Source organism: Mauremys reevesii, linkage group 1, assembly GCF_016161935.1.
Source record: "Mauremys reevesii isolate NIE-2019 linkage group 1, ASM1616193v1, whole genome shotgun sequence".
In the NCBI taxonomy this organism is placed as follows: domain Eukaryota; kingdom Metazoa; phylum Chordata; order Testudines; family Geoemydidae; genus Mauremys; species Mauremys reevesii.
This window is the reverse complement of record NC_052623.1, coordinates 135,209,116-135,229,650: the sequence shown is the minus strand read 5'-3', so window position 1 is coordinate 135,229,650 and position 20,535 is coordinate 135,209,116. Positions and strand designations below refer to the sequence as shown.

Sequence of the window (20,535 nt, the reverse complement as noted above, 5' to 3'; positions counted from 1 at the left end):
ACTGGAATACTATGCAGGTAAAGACTAAGGTGCCACAGGGATCTGTGTGTGTGTAAGGGACTGTGGTTAATGGTGATGTGTGAACTTAGCACCCACCAAACTGCCTATTTAGCTCCAGTCAATGTTATCAGGCTTTTGAGTTTATGAGCAGTAAAAAAAAAAAATGGACAGAAGACAGATGGCCTAATTTTCAAAAGCCCGGAGAAGTCCAAGGGCACACTATTTCCAGTGGGATTTGTGGGTGCTCAGCAACTCTCTCTCAAAGCACACTTCTCTTACACACGGATATTCTCAGGTGGAAAGGTTCTACAGAGAAAGACAAAAACATTCACACAGAAATTTTAAAAATATGTCTGTCTGTCTAAAGTTAAGTTCCTAGGTCCATAGCTAGACACAAAAACAAGCGACTTGATCTTTCAAAACTGCTGAGCACCCAGGAAATCTCACTGGCTTAAAACCAGGCCTCTTATTTAGATGCTTAACTGTGGATTCAGCAGCCTAATTTTTGACATCCAGGTTTGAAAATCCTATTAAATATTTCAAAGTGCAAAACTGTGTTACCTTCTTTTCTGACAAGTCATGATCAAGCTCATCTTCAGAATCCTCTTCGCTCTTCTGCTGCTGTTGCTCCTGCATGTCCTTCATTTTAATCAGCAATTCTGCTTTTGGTGCAGACGTGCTGTAGTAAGTGGAATTGGTTGTCAAGGAGATGGCAGAAGGCATGCCCTGCTCCTCTTTCCTGGTAAAAAGTCATAACTTTAATAAACTGCCTGACATCCTGAGCACTGAAAAGAGAGAACAATCTTTCAAACCCATCATTTTGCCAAGTAAATGGACTGTTTAATGGAAAGATGATAACTATGGTAACAACGCAGGATCAAATGTCTGAGGAAAAAATGCCACACTGGAAGTCACAAAAGCTAGTTATCAACTTAGGCAATTAAAAGGAACTAGCAAAACCTCCAGCTGGAAGCATTTATTTTCAGTCTGTCTTAATTGCACTTTGTATCAGTGATTAAATCATCATTTACTATTCTTGATTATACAGGCATTGGTATGAAGGCAGTGGTTTTGTCTTCATCTGTGCTCTCACTGGTTAGTGATTCCAAAATCCTCAAAACACATCTTTTGGTGAAAATGCAGCAGATCACATTTCATTTTCTCTGTTATGAACCTTAAAGATCCTATTACTTTATCCTATTTCTTTATGGGGATTTTAAGGGACTCCGGAAGCAGAGTAATAAAACCAGAAATATTAGCAATGATCAACAATACCAAAAATACAATAGCTGATGAAGCAGTACTGAATTTTCAAAATGCATTTAGTAATCATTTTTAAAATGAAAGAATTAGGACACTGTTAATGACCTGCTTATTATTTATAACTGGTCAAGAAAGAAACATCAATTTAAAATCCTTTTCTTCTTTATTTTCTGTCTGAACACCCCTATCTCTTGACTGGCACACTGTTATGCAAGCATGACTATCTCCAGCTCCAAATTAATTCAATGGAATTAGCAGGATTCACAAAAGGATCAGATATTTACATAAGAAACAAGAATACCCAGTATTATAATAGTAAAACAAAACCAAGACATTTAGAAGGGATATAAACTTTCATGCTTCTGGGCATAGAGTGGCCTCTAACTATTGGAGGTGAGGCAGAAACTTTCTCCAAGGGCAGATTATCCCACAATTATTTATTAAGGCTTTTTTGCATCTTCCTCTGTAGTGCTTGGTGTTGGTCACTGTTGGAGGTAAAATATTGGATTAGATCAGTGATTCTCAACCCGCGGGCTGCTTGCGGCCCAGTCAGGACACAGATCCAGCCCATGTGACATCTGCAGGGCCATACAGGTAGTATATATATTGTGTGGATGTGGCACACAACACAGAGAACGGCATATGTGGCCCACAATAGTAAACAGGTTGAGAACCACTGCTTTGATCCAGTATGGCAATGCCTGTGTTCCTGAGTGTACATGATTGTTGACAGTTCTAGAAAATGACTGCTTCCCTAGATCCAGGGACCAACTATAACAAGGACAGTGACCATGCAAGCTTCTCCATAACCCCATCCAGTATTGAGGCTTCAACCTGGAGAGACTGCCTCTGAGATTAGGAATGTGTCTCTGCTGAGATTGCTCACAAAGATGCCAGTAAATATTAACTGTGATGAAAAATTTTGTGATGTCAGCATCTGTCCACTAACAAACAAGAAAACCTTGGTCTAGAGAAGCCTTCACCATTTATGTGAGAGAAACCTAAACAAAGTTTGTCTCACACAGGAAGGCTGTTACATCAAAATTTCTGCAAGTTCCACTTTAATAAGCACTACAACGACCTCAGAGCCATTACCTGTGAGAATAGCTAGAAATTGTTTTTAAAAGTTTCCACAGTGTATTGATTATAACCACCCTTCAGGCTACCAAATTCAGGGCATTACACAATATAAGGTCTCTCATCAAACTTCAGTACGAAGTTATATCTGAAATTACACCAACACTCAGAGGTCAAAGATCTGTATGATTCAAATGCTTTTTTGTTATATTTTACTATTCTGTTCTCATTCTCAACTAGGTAATAACTGGTTACTTTGATCCAGTTTATATTATCTATGTTCATTTTAAGTTTTCTTTGTAAGCCTTATTGATATTATAAATACAAAAACATTGCTCCTTTCCCTGTCTGGACCCTATCACACTGGATGGTTTTAGTGAAATTTCTAAAGCCTTTGAGAAATGTCTCACGATAGAATTCTAATTAGTCCTTCCCAAACTCCCTTATGTGATTGTTTAGCTTTTCCCAGTTTGGTTGTGGTGTAATGTAATAAATATTTTACACCATAACTAACTCATAAAGAGCTTAACATATATGTAATAAATAAATAAATATTTTACACCATAACTAACTCATAAGAGCTTAACATACATATATGTTAAGCGCTTTATGAGTTAGTTATGGTGTAAAATATTTATTTATATACATGTATGTTCTTTGTAATAGGACCCTAATTTTTGCTCCTGTGATTATTGATCTGGTCAATAAGTGACACTGCCAAAAACGTCATTTTAATGGGAAAACCTAAAAATTAACAGTATGAAGAAGGAGCCTTAAACATTTAGGGAAAAACACAATGTTGGACAGCAACAGGGGAAAGGTCACTGGATTTGGAAACACTTTACTCACTTTTCCTCTGTAATTTTTGGAGAAGGAACTTTTGGTAGGAGCTTTCTGCGTTGTTGAGCTTCTTCTAAGAGGTGTTCATCTTTAGGGAAGATTCCCACCATCAGATCCATCGTAGTTTTTATTTTTACAGTAGGATCCAAAATATCTGCTAGAGATTTATCCTTTCCCACAATCTCTCTGGCTAGTTCCTCAGACTTCCAGTCTTCAAAGGTCTTCTCTTTGGCCTTCACGTAGCTGATTACAGGGATGGAGGCATCGCTGTCCTTCAAGTTGTTCCCAAGTGCTTCAGTTGATTGCAAGTCAGGAGGTCTGGTTTTGCTCTCAGGCTCTGGTTCTATACCCCGCCTTGTGTAAGCACAGAAACGCGAGTAGGATTGCTCAGACGTACTGAGTGTTTTAATCTGGTCCTTCTCCAAACCACTAGGTAAGGCAGGAGGCTCCATGGTGCTCACGAGGTTCTGGCGACTTTCCTTTTCTGCATTGCTCTCAGAATGAACTATCTTGATGGGAACCATTTTTACTGTAGTGTTGTTATCAATCACTCTTTCAATTCTGAAAAAAAAGAAAGGGAAATTAACTGTTATAAATTCAAGATCTTTTTATGCTGATTTTTATCCACAAAAAGGGAAAAGGTGTCAGTATGTATGCTAACAAAGGCCAATTTATTAATACAAGGAAATCTCTTCTCATATCACATCTCAAAGCCTCAACTTAGAGATCTGCCTTTTCTCATACATTTTAAAAGTAAGCCATTATTTCACTTATACAGATCTCCAGCATTAGCCTTACACTACACAAAACATGACTTTTGTACAGGCTACAGGACTGACAAAGTATGATACTTACAACTGTCTTGAAACAGTTCAAATCACGAGTATGAAAAATGCAGTTGTTTTTTTTTAAAAACCTTGCATGTAAAATATGAGAATCTCATAATCAGAACCTAGTTTATCTTTGCATAAATAGAAAAAAACGAAAAAAAATATTTAAAAGAGGGAAAGAGGAAGAAAAAACAGCTACTCATAAATGAATAATTATATTTAAGTCTTAGTTTTTGTCACGGATATTTTTAGTAAAAGTCACGGACAGGTCACGGGCAACAATGAAAAATTCACGGAAGCCCATGACCTGTCCTTGACAGGTGGATGGGAGCAGTGGGGATGGGCCGCCTGCGGTGGATGAGAGCAGCGGGGATCCCCGCTGATGCCAGGCCCTCTCTGCCACCCACCGAGGCTGGGAGCAGCAGGGATTCCCCGATGCCTGCGGAGGACGGGAGTGGCAGGGATCCCCATTGCTGCTTGTGGCCGGGTGGCGGCAGGAAGCAGCAGAGCTCCCCCCTGCTGCTGTCTGAAATCACGGAGGTCTCTGGAAGTCATGGATTCCATTACTTCATTGACTAAATCGAAGCCTTAATTATATTCAATTCTGCATTGTTTTGTCAGTGACAGCCTATTGCAGGGATCCTCTAATACATACCGCTGAGCCATCTTGTGCTTAAGACAAGATATTCAATCAAGAACATGTCTTTTTAAATGGTAATTTAGATTTTAAATTAGAAAATAACATGTTAGATAAACAGCAGCTGTTTATACTACTGGAGTGTGTGTGCTGTATGTACAGTATAAAACCAAAACACAGATGGGGTGGTTTCAAGTTTGAAGAAAGTTTAAAATTATTGTGTTAATGTTGTGGGTTTGGAAAGTTTAGCCCTAGCAAAGGAACATTGCTAAAATATCTGGTTTCTGCAGGCTGGCTTTCTTTTAGATTAGTGACTGAGAGACATACACATATAGCTCCTTGGCTATATGTCTGGCTGTGTCCCAGAATTAAAAATAAAGCTGTACTTTCATGGCGAACAGAAAATAAGTCAATATTGTACTCTTCTGCAGTGGTAATCTATATATTTATATTTGTGTCTGTATGAATATACAGACTATATTACACACAGTCACTCAACCCAATATGAAATGACATATGTAGGTGATATTTTGACTATACTGCATATGCAATATTCTGATAGATCTAAAAAAGAATTCGTCTTAAGAAAAGGGGGGAAAAAACCACACCTCAAATCCTTCTCCAGTAAGGATCTTTTCAGACTGTCAGTCATTTTGGAAAGTTCACACTCAACTCTGTCTTTCACTCCAAGCTCTCTCAGCTCCTGATTCAGTAAATCACCTAAGCATGTGTTTAAGAACCAGTGACTTCAATTGGACTTATGCAAAAAGAACATGTTTAAGAGCTTTGCTGAAAATGGACCTTATTTCTTTAAAACAAACAAACAAACAAACAAACAAAAAACCTCACAAGGAAGAACCTTAAACCCACCTTAAAAATTAAAGACAACAATTCTACACTAAAATTGCAAGCATCAGTTGAGTGATAGTGTTATCACACTGCTCAATATCAAACCTATAGGGTGAGATTTTCTAGAGTGCTAAGCATTACCATAACTCTGATCTACCCAAAGTCAGCGGTAAAATTCCTGTTGACTTCAGTGGGAACAGAGAGAGACGAACGCTGGATGCTTTTGAAAATCTCCTCTGCAGCATGTTTAAATTGATGCATGCACATACACACCCATAAGACCCATTACATATTTCCTAATCTATTGTATGAAATTCCAAATCCTCATATAAACTACACTTGTGGCTAACACTAAGCTGAGCCAACAAAATGGCATAATTGTTTCCATAGCATAAGGGTACATAAATTATTACAGACTGGCTGTTGCTGCTCTGCAGTAAATGTTGAAGCCAGCGTCCCATCATAATCCCAGTTTTTATTTTTTCCTAATGACCCCCCAAAAGAAAGTGATCCCGGGAAATCTGGCATCCAGCCTCTTATACTTGAGAATAGATATTTTCCCAGAAGTTTAGTAAAATTCAGAAAAGGAATTTGGAAAATAAAGGTGTTTTAAAACTTTCCCACAGTTCACTTAGTCAGAAGTGCCCTAAATGAAAGTGTGTGTGGTGAGAAGGGGAACGTGACGGTTGTGGGGGATAGGAGACTGGGGAGAAATGCAGAGGAGAAAGAATCAGATATAGAGCAGGGGACAAAGGACCAGAAGAGACATGGCTTGGGTGGGGATCACACAGAAGGACTGGCAGTAAGTATCTTCCCTGCTTTTGTGAATGACCATGTAGTAGGCATGAGGGGGACACAAAGTGGTACTCCTGGGAGAATTCTGTGCCACTGTGCAATGCAGAATTTTGCAGAAAATGGTGTGCATGCAGAATTTCCTCCCACTGCCCCCGAAATGAGCTGCAGAGATATTGGCCGCCACTAGTGGCCGCTGGACCTGTAAGAGCACGGCTCTCAAATAGAAGACAACGCCAGGGGAAAGTGGGAGGGAACTGGAGGGTTCTCAGCAGCTGCAGTTCCCAGCATGTCCTGAAGAAAGGATGCGGAGTGCAGGAAACTCTGTGCAAGCCTGGGACCCAACATCAGGCTGTTTGTTCCTCTGGATACCTGGCCTCTGGGGGGGGGGGGGGTGGGTAGAGGGTATAAGTGTTTGGGCTCGGGGGGAGGACGAGGCTGGGCTCTGGGGGGTAAAGGGTATAAGTGTCTGAGCCACGTAAGGCCCCACGCCTGGGCTCTGGGTGGAAGGAGGTGTGAGTGTCTGGGCTCAGGGGGGCATGGTTGGACTTTGGGGAGGCAAGGCTGGGCTCTGGGGGGAATGGGGTGTGAGTGTCTGGCCCCCTCGCTGGGCCCTGGGAAAGGGAGGGGTGCAGAGAAACAGGAACTGGGTTGTCATAGGGGTTTCTTTAACTCTCTACTCCTGGGGGAATTTTTGTGTGTGTCTTTATTGTTACAGACATACTTGCTGACAGGTATTTTGAAATAAATTACCAAAATAATTGAAACTGGCATGATTATGTAGTGTTATTTTGACAAATAAAATTTGCAGAATTTTAAAATATTGTGTGCAGAATTTTTAATTTTTTTGGCGCAGGATTCCCTCAGGTGTAAAAGTAGGGAAGCAGATTGGCAGAATATGGAGGAGATGACTGAAGGGGAAGAGGGCTGGGGCAAAAGGCATGGAATGAGGCGGAAAGTGACTGGGGGAAGCACAGAGAATGTGTGCGCAAGGGAAGGCATGAACACAGGTGCAGAGACCTTGAGGAGGTATCGATTGGAGTGCAAAGGACCTGGGGAGGAGCATGGGGAATAGAAGGGAGATACTAGGGCACTCTAAGGGGCAGAGGCCATGGAGGTGGGGGCACAGGGCAGCAGACGTTGGAGAGGTGGAATTACGGAAGGTGGGTACAGGGAATTGGGGAAGGCATGCATCCATGGATGGATGAATAGGTGGAGTCTTATACAAGTCAAATATCTAGAATATGTTAAATGACTAGAGCTACTCATGTGATGAAAACTTCCCCCTATTCTCCACACTCCTTCATACCCTGCCTTGATATCACTCCCCACTGTGCGCACACCTCCCATGGGCTTGCTGAAATCTGCAGAAGAGGAGCCAGGTTTGGGTGGGAGACCCGTCTGTTGGAGCATGGGTTTCCTCACCTCCTCTCCCTACGTCCTAATCCAATTTACATTTTTGGTGCCCATTAAGAAAACAGGGAAATTCACAAACAACAAAAAATGTAGTTGAAGAGTTCAGGCTGAAAGTGCTTGAATGGAGTCCAGCCAAGGCTCCCTCCTACCCCAAACTGTGCTCTCCTGACAAAAATTCTATACTTGTTAAAAGATGTACAGGTAAAGGAACCAGCCTGCTCCCTACTGCCCCATGGCTTCCACTACTCATGCAAACTTAACTTTGCCGCCTTGTTTTGTTCTATAAGAAAATGCTGTTGAGAGCATACAACTGACTTTACACATTAAAACAGACTGTACACTCCCTAAAGGATATGGACACCCAAATCTCATTAAGATTAGTGGAAATTGAGTATTCAAATCCCCATGGCATTTTGTGAGCAATCTTAGTCTAAATATGTAGTCAAGAGTTCCAAAGAGGCATAATCCCAGGGCATACAAGTTATTGGAGTCAATGCTGGGGTAGGTAACTGGGTGAAATTCTATGGCCTGTGATATACCGGAGGTCAGACTAGTTTGTCCCTTCTGCCTTAAAAATCCATGAAGCCACATGAACAGTGAAGAAGGTTTTTTCACAGTATTAGGTGTTGGTGGACTAGAAGAATGTACATAGGAATAAAAAGAGTGGAATGACTGATAAGGTGTTTTGTGTGTGATAAACTGTTTTTGGATCTGCCGTGGTTATATAAGTATGTGGCAAGGGGAGAGAATTTTGAGACGGAGGTAAAGGGGCCTGCAAAGGTATGGAGCTGTATGCAGAAAAGGATTGCTTACAAGTTTGGGTATTTAATCATATTAAACTAGATTGTTTAGATATTACCGGTAATACACACAAGATTTTTTTTGGTAGCAAGCTATTCAATAGTTTACTGGAAATGTATCTCTTAAATAGAAATTGGACTATGTAATATTCCTGCTCTTTATTTTGTAATTGACATTTTTGTGTGTGCATGTGTGTGGAAATTTAAGGATTCAAAGTTAAAGTTGGATGGGCAGCGTAAGTCAGGTGGGGCAATGGTAAATGAAGGAGAATTACATGGCAGTGGAGAACTATTAAATTCCAAATTTACTAATGATTGTGGCATTTTTTAAGTGTATTTGATTAAAAAAAGTGTAATTTTACTGGAAATACTCCAAAATGCACTTTCAACCTTAACTCTTAAGAACGTTTTTCAATTATAACTATATTTTACACACCATAAGTTCAGTATATTTCTCCATGCAATAAAATAATTCTAGCTAAGATGTTGCAGAAATTGCCATGCCTTTACATTATCAGCAAGACATCTTCCCTACAGAAAGACAGATGCATATTAACAGTACCAGACACTAGGAGCCTACAGTACACATACTAACATTCCTGAAAACTGGCATGCAAGGAATCAGAAAGTGTTAAGCATCATGGTTAAATTGTATGCTAAACTACTCGATGTATTCCACTTATGAAATAAATACAATAGAGAACAGAGATATGACACACATTTTCCCACTTGTTACAATAACTGTTTCATTAGGTGAGTAATTTGAGGACAAAAAATTGTATACATACTCAAGGTCAGCGGTGGAGATTTTTAAAGTGTTAATGGAAGATGTACGGCTAAATCCCCATACACTGTTTTCACAAAGTCAACCAATATATGTGCATATACTCAGGCACATCAACATTAAAGTTGTGTAAAAAGGCAATGCCAAATAAACTTAATTTACCACGTATTCTTCAATATCCATTCACAATGCAGTACGGGAAGGAACTCATTACTGTAATTCTCCATTGTACCTAGGAATTGGAGATCATATGCTATATTTCACTTATTGTGATACGAATAGCCATGCTGGGTCAGACCAATGGTCCATCAAGCCCAGTATCCTGTCTTTTGACAGTGGCTGGTGCCAAATGCTTGAGAGAGAATGAACAGAACAGTCTATTATCAAATAATCCATCCCCTGTTGTCCAGTCCCAGTAGGGTTGCCAATCTGCCAGGATTGTCCAGGAATTAAAGATAAATCCTCAATTAAAGATTATGTAATTTGATGAAACCTCCAGGAACATGTGCAACCAAAATTGGCAGCCCTAGCTTCTGGCAGTCAGAGGTTTAGGGACACCCAGAGCATGGGGTTGCATCACCTGGTTAATAGCCATGGATGGACCTATCTTCCATTAACTTATCTAATTCTTTTTTTAACCCAGTTATACTTTTTGCCTTTACAACATCTCCCGGCAGTGAGTTCCACAGGTTGACTGTGCATTGTGTGAAGACGTTCTTCCTTATGTTTGTTTTAAATGTGCTGTCTATTAATTTCACTGGATGACCCCTTGTCCTTGTGTTATGTGAAGGGGTAAATAACACTTCCTTATTCACTTTCTCTACATCATTCATGATTTTACAGACCTCTATCATCTCCTCCCTTAGTCATCTCTTCTCTAAACTGAATAGTCCCAGTCTTTTAAATCTCTCCTCACATGGAAGCTGTTCCATGCGCCTAATAATTTTTGTTGTACCTTTTCCAATGCCAATATATCTTTTTTGAGATGGGGCAACCAGAACTGCATACTATATTCAAGGTGTGGGTGTACCATGGATTTATAAAGGCATTATGATATTTTATGTCTTATCATCTATCCCTTCCCTAATGGTTTCTATCATTGTTCCCTTTTTTCATTGCCATTGCGCATTGAGTAGATGTTATCAGAGAACTATCCATGATGACTCCTACATATCTTTCTTGAGTGATTACAGCTAATTTAGACCCCATAATTTTTTATGTATAATTGGGATTACGTTTTCCAATATGGATTATTTGGCATTTATCAGTATTGAATTTCATCTGCCATTTTGTTGCCCAGTCAACCAGTTAAGTGATATCTCTTTGCCATCAGCTTTGGCCTTAACTATCTTGAGTAATTTTGTATCATCTGCAAATGTTGCCCTGTGTTCACCCCCTTTTCCAAATCATTTATAAATACACTGAATATGTTTCCTTATTTTGCTTTCTGATGTAACCATCACAGCATTGAGATGTAGTTTTCGGTACCTGAATTTCCTTATATTGAACAAAGAAAAGACTAGGTCTTTAAAGAAACAAATTATAGCAATTTATAATTAATGGATTACAGTGCAAGTATTTCACCAAATTCTTGAGCTTAAAAAAAACAACCACCTCCTCCTCCCTCCCCTTCCCCCCAAAAAACTCACACCACACACACATACAAAATTTTAACCTTCTGGAGTCCTCAAGTTCTTTACTAAGGTAAAACAAATGATGACTGAAGGATACTGTCATCTAGAGAGGCTTCATTCAAAACAACAGATTTATGCCACAAAAGGTGCTCAGAAAAGGAAAAGGTAATTTGCTAGCTGTGAAGTCAAATGTTATGACAATGATGAGGTGCAAAAAATCTAGAAAACACGCAACATCAATCTGTCAAAAATGCTTTTGTTTTACAAATGCCATTTTTGATCCAGAAAAACTGAAAATAGAACAGATAAAACTATATCACTACTGTGGACAATAATTGGACATGCACACAGAGAATGCACTGGGAACATATTGCAAAAAAATATATAATTGCTGACCTTTAAAGAAAAATATGCCTCTTTCACTCAGCATAGCAACCTCAATACTCATTTAGCCAGTATCGTTTGTCTCCACTTTTCAACCATGAATTATAATGTCATATTAAGTGTTTAATGAAAACTTATATTCCTGAGCCTCCTGGAAGGGTTTATTATGTAGCAGGAAAATGACTGTTTATGACATTATTGTATGCAGTGTTGCAGCCATGTCGGTTCCAGGATATTAGAGAGAGAAGGTGGGTGAGGATTGGACCAACTTCTGTTGGTGAAAGAGATAAGCTTTCAAGCTTACACAGAGCTTTTCTTCAGCTCTGGGAAATGTACTCAGAATGTCACAGGTAAATACAAGATTGTATTTACCTTGTATTTAGCTGTGACACTCTGAGTACATTTCCCAGAGCTGGGAAGAGCAAGCTCGAAACAGAAATTGGTCCAATAAGATATTACCTCACCCACTTTGCCTCTGTTTATGACATTGGCAGCATGGGATGCCATACAGAAGACTATGAACCAGCTTATATTTGCTTCAACATTAGACACAAAGTGTATTAAAATGGGGAAAGAGGGAGTGTTGGGGGAGGGAGAAGACTGGTTTACATTCTCTGACATTAGCTTCCAAGTCAGGTGATATAAAAAGTGACACCACTTGTTAGCCACCATCAGCAGGCTGCTCAGGAATGCCAAGCTGCATTAAAAACTTTTATTTGAAAAAAAATTAAAAACCCACAAAATTCATAATTTGCAGATGATAAGCGTACCTCACATGTAAGCTTTTGGCATAGGTGCCACCAAAATGAATGCAATTTTCTTGCACAATAATTGTTTTAGCTCCGTGCATGTTTTGCCATAGTTGGGCAAAACATTTCATCCCATTTAGTTTCTGTAATGGAAATTCCAGTTAAAATTTTAGAACGGAGCAGAATTTCTATTGATCTACTGTCCTTCAGCAGAAACCAAGAGAGACCAGTTGAATGATTGCAATGGAATTAACTGGAATTTCAAATACGGTTTAGATATTTGTTGCAGCAGTTGCTATTGCCCTACAGAAGTGTGTCACTTGCAAGACATGCTGGAAAGGTTAATACTGAATAGACCCAAAGGCAGTTTCTTCACACTTCTTCACTAAAAGTAACAGCCAATTATTAACAAAACCTAACATGGGGAAGGGGCTTCTAAAAGGCACATAATTGTAAAGGCACAATACCTTGCTGGGTTCTCATCCTGGACAGATACAGGAGGCTTGTCAGTCAGCTTCTGTGGCGCAAACTGAGGTGAAGGGGACCTTGATGTCTCCATTCCAGGTTTCTGAAGGTAGCGATACTTTGAAGACAATACAGGTTCAGATTTAAGATGGGCTTTCTCTTCTAAGTGCTGACACACATTCTCTGTGGATGCTGTTTGCCGGAGCCCCTGAGGATGAGCGCTCTTTAGTTTTCCACTGAACGCTGCAGGACTCTGAACGTAACCTGTAATTACCTCACCAGAGCTGGGGGAAATGGACTGAATGGGCTTCCTGGGTACTGCCAGCAGTGATTCTGAAGAGATGCTGAGTGAGGTGGAATTGTCCTGGCCCCTGTGTTTATTATCTCGTTTGGGTGGGGGAGGCCTCTGAGGGGCAGGTCCACGTCTCTTGTTCAGCAACGTCAGCTCTGTCCACTGACTTTCCTCTCCTCTGCCTTGTGGCGGACAGGAGTGGCTCTCCTGCAGTGTCTGCGGCTCAGAATAAGTGAGAAGGGGCAAGTTGCAATCCTTGCTTTTCTCATTCACGTTTTCCTGGGAGTATCTGTAATCACTGGGCAATGTCCCGGATCTTCCCCGGCTCTCTTGAGACAAGACAATAGGTTCTCTTGTTTGAAATGCTCTAACAGATGCCTTCCATTTGGGTCCTAAATTTTGGTCCAGCTGAGCCCTTTGTTCTCCTGGGTTATCTTCTGGGAATCCTGTATCAGCTTGCCTAGAAACAGAAGAAAAATCATTAGTCAGTTACTGTGCTATTATTTCCTCCTGTGTATTGCTACAGAAGTACTGGGAAGCTTGGAGACAGATTATGTCTGCCATATAATATTAACTAACAGCTACAACCTACTTTAAAATATATATAATATTGTATTTCTAATGTAATGTAATGAGTCAAAGCACAATGTCGGTCTAAATTAGGTTATGTTGTGTCATGCAATGTGACATAGCCTTGAGTTACCTGAGGCACTACAATGCACATGGTATAGCTGAGCATGCAAGAGTATTTTCTTCTAACTTTTGTGTAAATTAAAAGAATGGCTTCCTTGTATGGCCTTCAACACTCAATTAACATTTCTTTCAATTTCCAAGTAAGTAATGAATGCAGTGTCTAACTAAATGCAGATTGCCAAACAAGTCCGCTCTCTATTATTTTAAAATGGCATACTTGACATCATAATTCACAGCCCACATTCATATGGCAAAATTAACATAATCTTGGGGTTTAAATTTGCAGATATAAATTACTGATGCAAAATTAATGCACACTGACAAAACCATCAAATGCACTGGTATCGATAAGGTGAGGGAAGAGATATCCTTTAGAAACAGAAAATAAAGGCACAATATTTTGGATCGAGGTCTATATTAGGCTTAACAAATAAATCAGATAGAGTCTTTGTCCCTACAGCATGAAATATTGCTGTGGCCAACGAGTCCTGTCTCATCTTATACAGATATTTTTGTTTTACTCCAAGTCTGTATTTCTCTTTGCTTTGTAACACCACGTTGAAGCAACTCAAGGCTGGTGCCAAGCACAGGAAGTATAGTTGAATTGTGCTCACCAGAGAAAGACACATCAGAAAAGAAAGTAACTAAAAGTACCTCAGAGACCCAGAAAGAAGGCAGGGTTGTTCTCTGCTTAGGGGAGGCTGGAGAGATACTGTGAGCTGAGAAAAGAAGCTGTAACAGAAAAGTAAAAGGTTTCAGAGTACATTATTTCATTTGCGCCACTGGAGGTTTTGTTATCAGTATTTGGAAATGAGACTGGGCAAGTGTAAGAGGGACTACAAGTTTTCTTAAAAATAAATAAATAAATAAAAACCTGGAATGTTTGATCAATGAAACAAAACAAAATGAAATCTGACATCAACGGTTACATTGCGACTTTATCAATCTACTGATCTCAGCATGATTCTACACTGGAAACCTTCCTTTACTGATTGCAGGTGTTATTTCCACAGGCATTAAAAAAATAGTGCGTACTCATATTTGATTTCATTTTTAAAAGGCAGCTCAAAATATGCTTATTTCTATTTTAACTTCAGAATGTCACCGTTTTTCACCCCCCTTCTGCCAAAATACCTTACTTTAAAACAGAGGGTTGAAAAACCTAGTACAGATAATATAAAGATCATCCATGATTAATTATTTTCTGAGAAAGGCACCAAACCTCCATTTTTCCATACAGCACATGGAGCTTAGTCCCTTGCATCAAGTACATCATATTGGAAGTTACACTGAAATTATGTTGTGTCACAACATGAAAACTTGGTAACTGAATCAAGTCATCACTAGTTCCTCAGTGTGTTGTCTGGAGACAAAGTAGAAAAATTCAAGCTGCGTGGGTGCCATTGCACATTTTGCTCAACAAAAGCTGTGTTTTCCCAAGCAGGTCATGGTGGAAAGTAAAACAATGACTCAGTTACCTAAGGTTTGCAGTGCTGATAAGTGTAGTACTAGAATTTTGTTTCTGTATTTTACTAAAATGCCCTAAAGCCTCATGTTTCTTTCCTTCTAAGGCTGATAAACCGGACAGCATCTGAAACAAACAAAAGGCCTGATTTCAAGCAAAAAGGTCACATCAAGTGGGATTTTTTTGTAATATTTGTATGAAACCTATGTGTGCCTCAGTTTCCCTTTACGCTGCATTGTTACTTAGGGGTCTCAATGGTGCCTAGATGTCTGGGTCTTAAGTCCCATATCAGTGGAGTTCCTGAGAATACAATGGCAGATCCAATTGCCCAGACATTGACACCTAGCAAACAACCACCATTGCCCCCTCTCTCTGTAGGAAGCCAAGCAGCATTTCCTCAGTGAGAGAACAAAGGTCCAGAGGAGGGTTAAGCCTGGACTGCAGGAAGAAGGCAAGGACACTTGGGAGTCAGATGGATTACGGTTGGGCTCTGAGCTAACTGTAATGGACGATGCTTTAATCTTCATTCCTCTATGCCAGGGGTGGGCAAACTTTTTGGGCCGAGGGCCACATCTGGGTGGGGAAATTGCATGCAGGGCTGAGGCAGGGAGCTGGGGTGCGGGAGGGAGTGCAGGGTGTGAGAGGGGGTGCAGTGTGCAGGAAGGGGCTCAGGAGGGGTGTGGAGTGCAGGAGGGGTGTGGACTGTAGCAGGGGGCTCAGGGCAGGGGGTTAGGGTGCAGGAAGGGTATGAGGTGCAGGCAGGGACTTAGGGCAGGGAGTTGGGGGGTGGGTGCAGGAGGGGTTCGGGCTCCGGCCCAGCGCCGCTTACCTAAAGCGGTTCTGGGGTGGCAGCAGCACACACCGGGGCCAGGGCAGGCTCCCTGCATGCCTGCCCTGTCCCCAGCCCGGCGTCACTCCAGGAAGCTCTGCAGCCTCTGGGGGAGGAGGGACAGAGGGCTCCACGTGCGTTCCCCATTCCCAGCCAATGGGAACTGCAGGGGGCGGTGCCTGGAGGCAAGGGCAATGCACAGAGCCCTCTGACCCCCAGGCCGTATTCAAAGCCTTGAGGGGCCGGATCCGGCCCATGGGCTGTAGTTTGCTCACCTCGCTCTATGCCAATTTAAGAACTTCCTCTGCTGTGTTCCAGATGATTAATAAACCCTACTGTTTTCACAATGCTGTGAGTGTGTCACTGAAAATGCTTGGAGACGTGCACTGATCCTTAAAATGTGTACAATTCTCCATCAAGCGTCCGTCTCATATAGACTAGCTGAACAGAGCTCACGGCGTGAAGCAGGAGTGCTGCAGGCCCAGTCTAAGGAGGTGGTGAAACTGTGTTGTTTATCTTGGAGGAAGAACAAGACCCCGAGGGGAGTCTGCCACATTGGAGAGGTTCCTCCTAGAGATTGCTGGGAGTGTGGAGGCAAGAAGCCCTGGGAAACTTTCCCCCTGCCCCAGGCTGGGAACAGGAAGCCCTGAGGGGCAGCAGGGCTCTCAGTCCCCCCCCCCCCCACTGTCTCCCTTCAGCCTGTGGAAATGCTCCTGGTGAGGACACTGCTAGTTAAAGTCTAAAAAACGTGTAAAAAAAATTAATCAGAGATAAATTGGAGACTGTGTGTCATGGGAAAGTAAGAGTTAGCAAGGACATAACCCAAGGTTATGTTACCATTATGTTTTTGGTTATAATTGGTTTGAGTAAGGTTTTTTAATGATTGCTTTTGAAAATTGTGAACGTTTTATGAAAATGCTATCATTTTGACAGTATAAGAAGAACTTTGGTGCAGATGTTAATTTAAATAATGGGTAACATAAAGAGCTATTAAGAAGGTGGCAGAAATATAATTATGGTAAAGGGTAGTTTAATGCTAATTAGAACTATAATGGAGTATAAAAGAAGCAAATGTTGCTAAATTGCAAGGGAGCTCCTATTAACCTTAAAAGGGTACTTACTGCTAGGCTTCAGGATTATAAGGCTCTCCTTCATGCCATTGTCAATAGGCTGATCGTCCCTTGCTAGACCATTTCATCTTTGAGTGTGAGGATAATAGTAGTATTTACATAATTGGTAGTTGCCTGTCTATTTGTTAACTAATCATTTTTCTTTTTAATAGACTTTGGGTGCATCATTCAAAGCATCACCTAGTGGTCCTCTACTAAATAATTTTTCTGTAACTGACCTAGAAAACTAAGTTGGGTTTTGTGGCACCTTTTTCTTTAACAACTTAATATTAATTGGGAGCATTTCAACATAAAGAGTACAAAAGGTTACAGATGTGATGCGTTGTGCTCTAACTGCCCCATGTAGACCATGCTGCTGCCTTCTAGCAGGTTCCTATGACCTTAAGGTGAATTAGGTGCCTTTTAGGCTGCACCAGCAGGCTCTACCTGGGGCAGTCAAATGTTAGAGCATTTTACAACTCACACCCCTCTGGTGCACTTTGCCATGCCACATAGACAAGCCCCTAGCATTTTTTCTCTTGTCATATGAAAATTTGACCATATGAATGACCATTTTTGTTACCCTTTTCATATACCATCTATTTTAGTCTTGAACTCACCCTTATTGCAGATCTTTAAAAATAAATGCATGCAAATTTTGGCCAGATCCTCAAACTGATCCTCAAATACCAATTATCACTAACTGAGAATCTGGCTCATGCAGTTTTATCACTGAACTGGGCACTGTCACAGTTGCTGTGTTGACCTACTTGTACAAATGTCTTATCTGAAAGGTCTTGCCTTTTAATATGAAAGGACTTGAAAGTAAGTCCTTCCCAAATGGTTCAGATTACTCCAAAGATTGTGCCAACCAGCACTGCCAAAGTAAACTAATTTTTAGGCCTACTGTACCAGCCTTGACAGTGTCTCATGAAGTTTTTAATCACACGAATAAAAGGATTCTAATCGGGGAAAAAACACCCATAAAACAAGTATAGTTCATGAAATTTCTTTGCAAATACAAAACAGTAAAATGAGTAGTTCCTCGTGCAGGTGAATGTTGTTTTGGTGCTGTCCACTCAACTATTGTTAAGGTTTTGAGAGCACTTCCACTATAACCCCAGCTTTTCAGTCATATGTAAACACTATTCTGGGCTCAAACTTGATAAACAAAATCCATTTTTGTTTTAGTGCAATTAAGAATTAAGGTAATGTTTTAAACCTAAATATTGCACAAAGAAAAGGTGATCAGGCATAGATGCCATTTTCACACTCATTACTCAAAAATGACATTTTAGAAGTTTTTTGCCAATATTATGGGTCTGTAATGCATAAAGCACAAATTTACTTCTGAAAATAGTTTGTAAAGGTAGGTGAAGTGCCTTATTTTAAAATGATTTTGAATTTCTACACTTTAAATTGATATTTACATGGCAACAGTCCATAGCAATTGTGAAGGAGACATTTTAGCTTATCAGTACAATGGTAACTCTCTTACAATCAAATGAGAAATCTCTCTCTATCTTGGTTTCTTTAAATATTTACATTTTAAACATCCCATTTTACTAGAAGATGCTTAAAACTGACAAAACACCAAAAGATTCAGGACGTGATTCTCATTTACCCTAAGGCCACTTCATGCCATTCTAGGCAGGTTAGAGAACATAAGAACAGCCATACTGGTTCAGACCAATGATCCATCTAGTCCAGTATCCTATCTCTGACAGTGGCCAGTGCCAGGTGCTTCAGAGGGAATGAACAGAACAGGTTAATTTTGAGGTGCCATGAAGTGGGAGTGAATTATATTTAAAAAACAAATGTATATATTTACTCTACTTTAAGGACCCTTTTCACTACTAGAGTGGCATGGCCTTGGTGTAAATGAGATTCACGCCCTCGGATTTAAGAGCCAGATCCAATAATCCTTACTCACATCTGGTCGGATCTCACAACGCTGACTTAGAGAATCAGAGTTTCCCTGTTGAGTTCAACGTGAGCAGGTCTGGGCTTTTAAATAGTCCCATTGACTTTTATGGAAATACTCACAAGAGTAAGGGCTGCAGGATTAGGTCCTAGGTACTGAATACTGATGTCTGTCAAAAGTAACAATTGTTCCTCATCTAGGTAACTGATGTACAGCTTGATTTTTTTTGCTGCTCACTCGTGATGCCAGAAAATCCTTTAAGCTCTCTGATTTCTTTTTATTAACATAGGTCATGACATACTACATAATGGCAATGGTGGGGTACACAGAAAATCAAGAGCACAACATAAGAGGGTCCAAAGATGTGAACTGCATGCAGTGCTGCAGCCAGTCTGCAAAGTTTATATTAAATCTGACATGCAAATCAGAACTGTTTTTGCAGGCAAAAGTGAACAGGACACAGCACACTATTAAGTTGACATGTTGACACATCCAAAAAAAATTGTGTTTTAGAATTTCTGATAAGATGTTCTTAACAATCCTTTGGTTTGTACCATAATGAATGCTTTGATAAATAGTACTGTCATCCTCCAAAATAAAATGAAATAAAAAATATTTAAAATGTCACAGTGTAGATGACTTAAGGGATGCGGTGTTTCCAATTGGTGGGGTAAAGTTTAATGGGATTGCATATGTGCCTTCATACAGAGTTTTTATGAAAGTAAACACACATTTTACAGTGGCACACAGGGTGGTTATAGGGAAAAGGTAGATGCATTCAGCCTGGGGGATAATTTACATTCAGGGTGGGTGGGTTCTCATGCAAAACATGCTAATCATGTTACCCTGAAGAGATTTGATCTTACTGTTCAGAAAGGAGGAAAAGAAAGAAAGCTTCAAGCACCAGAAGAACCCTGTGGCAAGAACCTGCAAAGTGTTACATTAGTGTAAATACCGAGAAGTCCATTAAAAAGAGGCTGATTTAAAACTTTAATTGCTCTGTAGAAAGAAACACACAAAATATGGAGCTGCAGAGATCAGGTCCACAGAAACTTGCAAAGGAAACTATAAACACCACTGGAAAATTCACCTTTTGTAAATAGAAAACAACCTTATCATAAAATGAGGTTCAAATAAATATTCCAGCTACCATTGACACAATGGGAGAGATTTTTAATCCTTTGATAACATGACTGTAAAGGCATTGCTGATTTACTGCTTAGTGCAGAACAAAATCTATTTAATCATTGTACAGTTTGATGGCTTTGGCAAAAATAAAATCCCAAACATTTCAGCTACGTAAATTTTCAAAGAGAAAAGAACTGACACAGTTCTAATATTACCAGTTTAAACAAATTTTATACGTACAAGTAACATCCATAAATTTGCCTCCATTTGGGCCAATGATCCATTGTCACCTTATTTATCCATTACCAATCACCATCATCAAAAACTTAATATACCAGATCATCTTCATACCTGAGAGATGACTACTTTCCCCAGTATACACTGCCACAGTTATGAAGGAGAGTTGCTGATTCTAGATAACCCTTGATTTAACAGTAATTGTTTGCAGCATGTTCTCCATAAAGGTTCTGGGGCTCTGCAATGTATTGCCACCCATGGAAAGTTGTGCTGACTTTGCAGGGCCCATTTGTTTTATCTGGCTTTTGCAAAAAAAATGAGGGGGGATGAACATACAG

The 20,535-nt window shown here is 40.2% G+C and overlaps 1 protein-coding gene across 8 annotated transcripts in view; it reads right to left on the bottom strand.

Annotated features, from left to right (window-relative positions):
• Nucleotides 1-20,535, bottom strand: part of SHROOM2 (shroom family member 2) — a 189,535-nt gene that overhangs the window by 11,433 nt on the left and 157,567 nt on the right. For 5 of the 8 annotated variants that reach the window (XM_039520010.1, XM_039520012.1, XM_039520011.1 and 2 more), the window contains 4 exons: nt 14,160-14,237; nt 12,523-13,272; nt 3,190-3,741; nt 562-739 (listed from right to left, as the gene is read on the bottom strand). In XM_039520010.1, coding sequence (XP_039375944.1) covers nt 562-739; nt 3,190-3,741; nt 12,523-13,272; nt 14,160-14,237 — 1,558 coding nt within the window. Of the gene's footprint in view, nt 1-561; nt 786-3,189; nt 3,742-12,522; nt 13,273-14,159; nt 14,238-20,535 lie in introns of all 8 variants that reach the window. The other 3 variants (XR_005592685.1, XR_005592686.1, XM_039520013.1) reach the window with 2 other exon arrangements.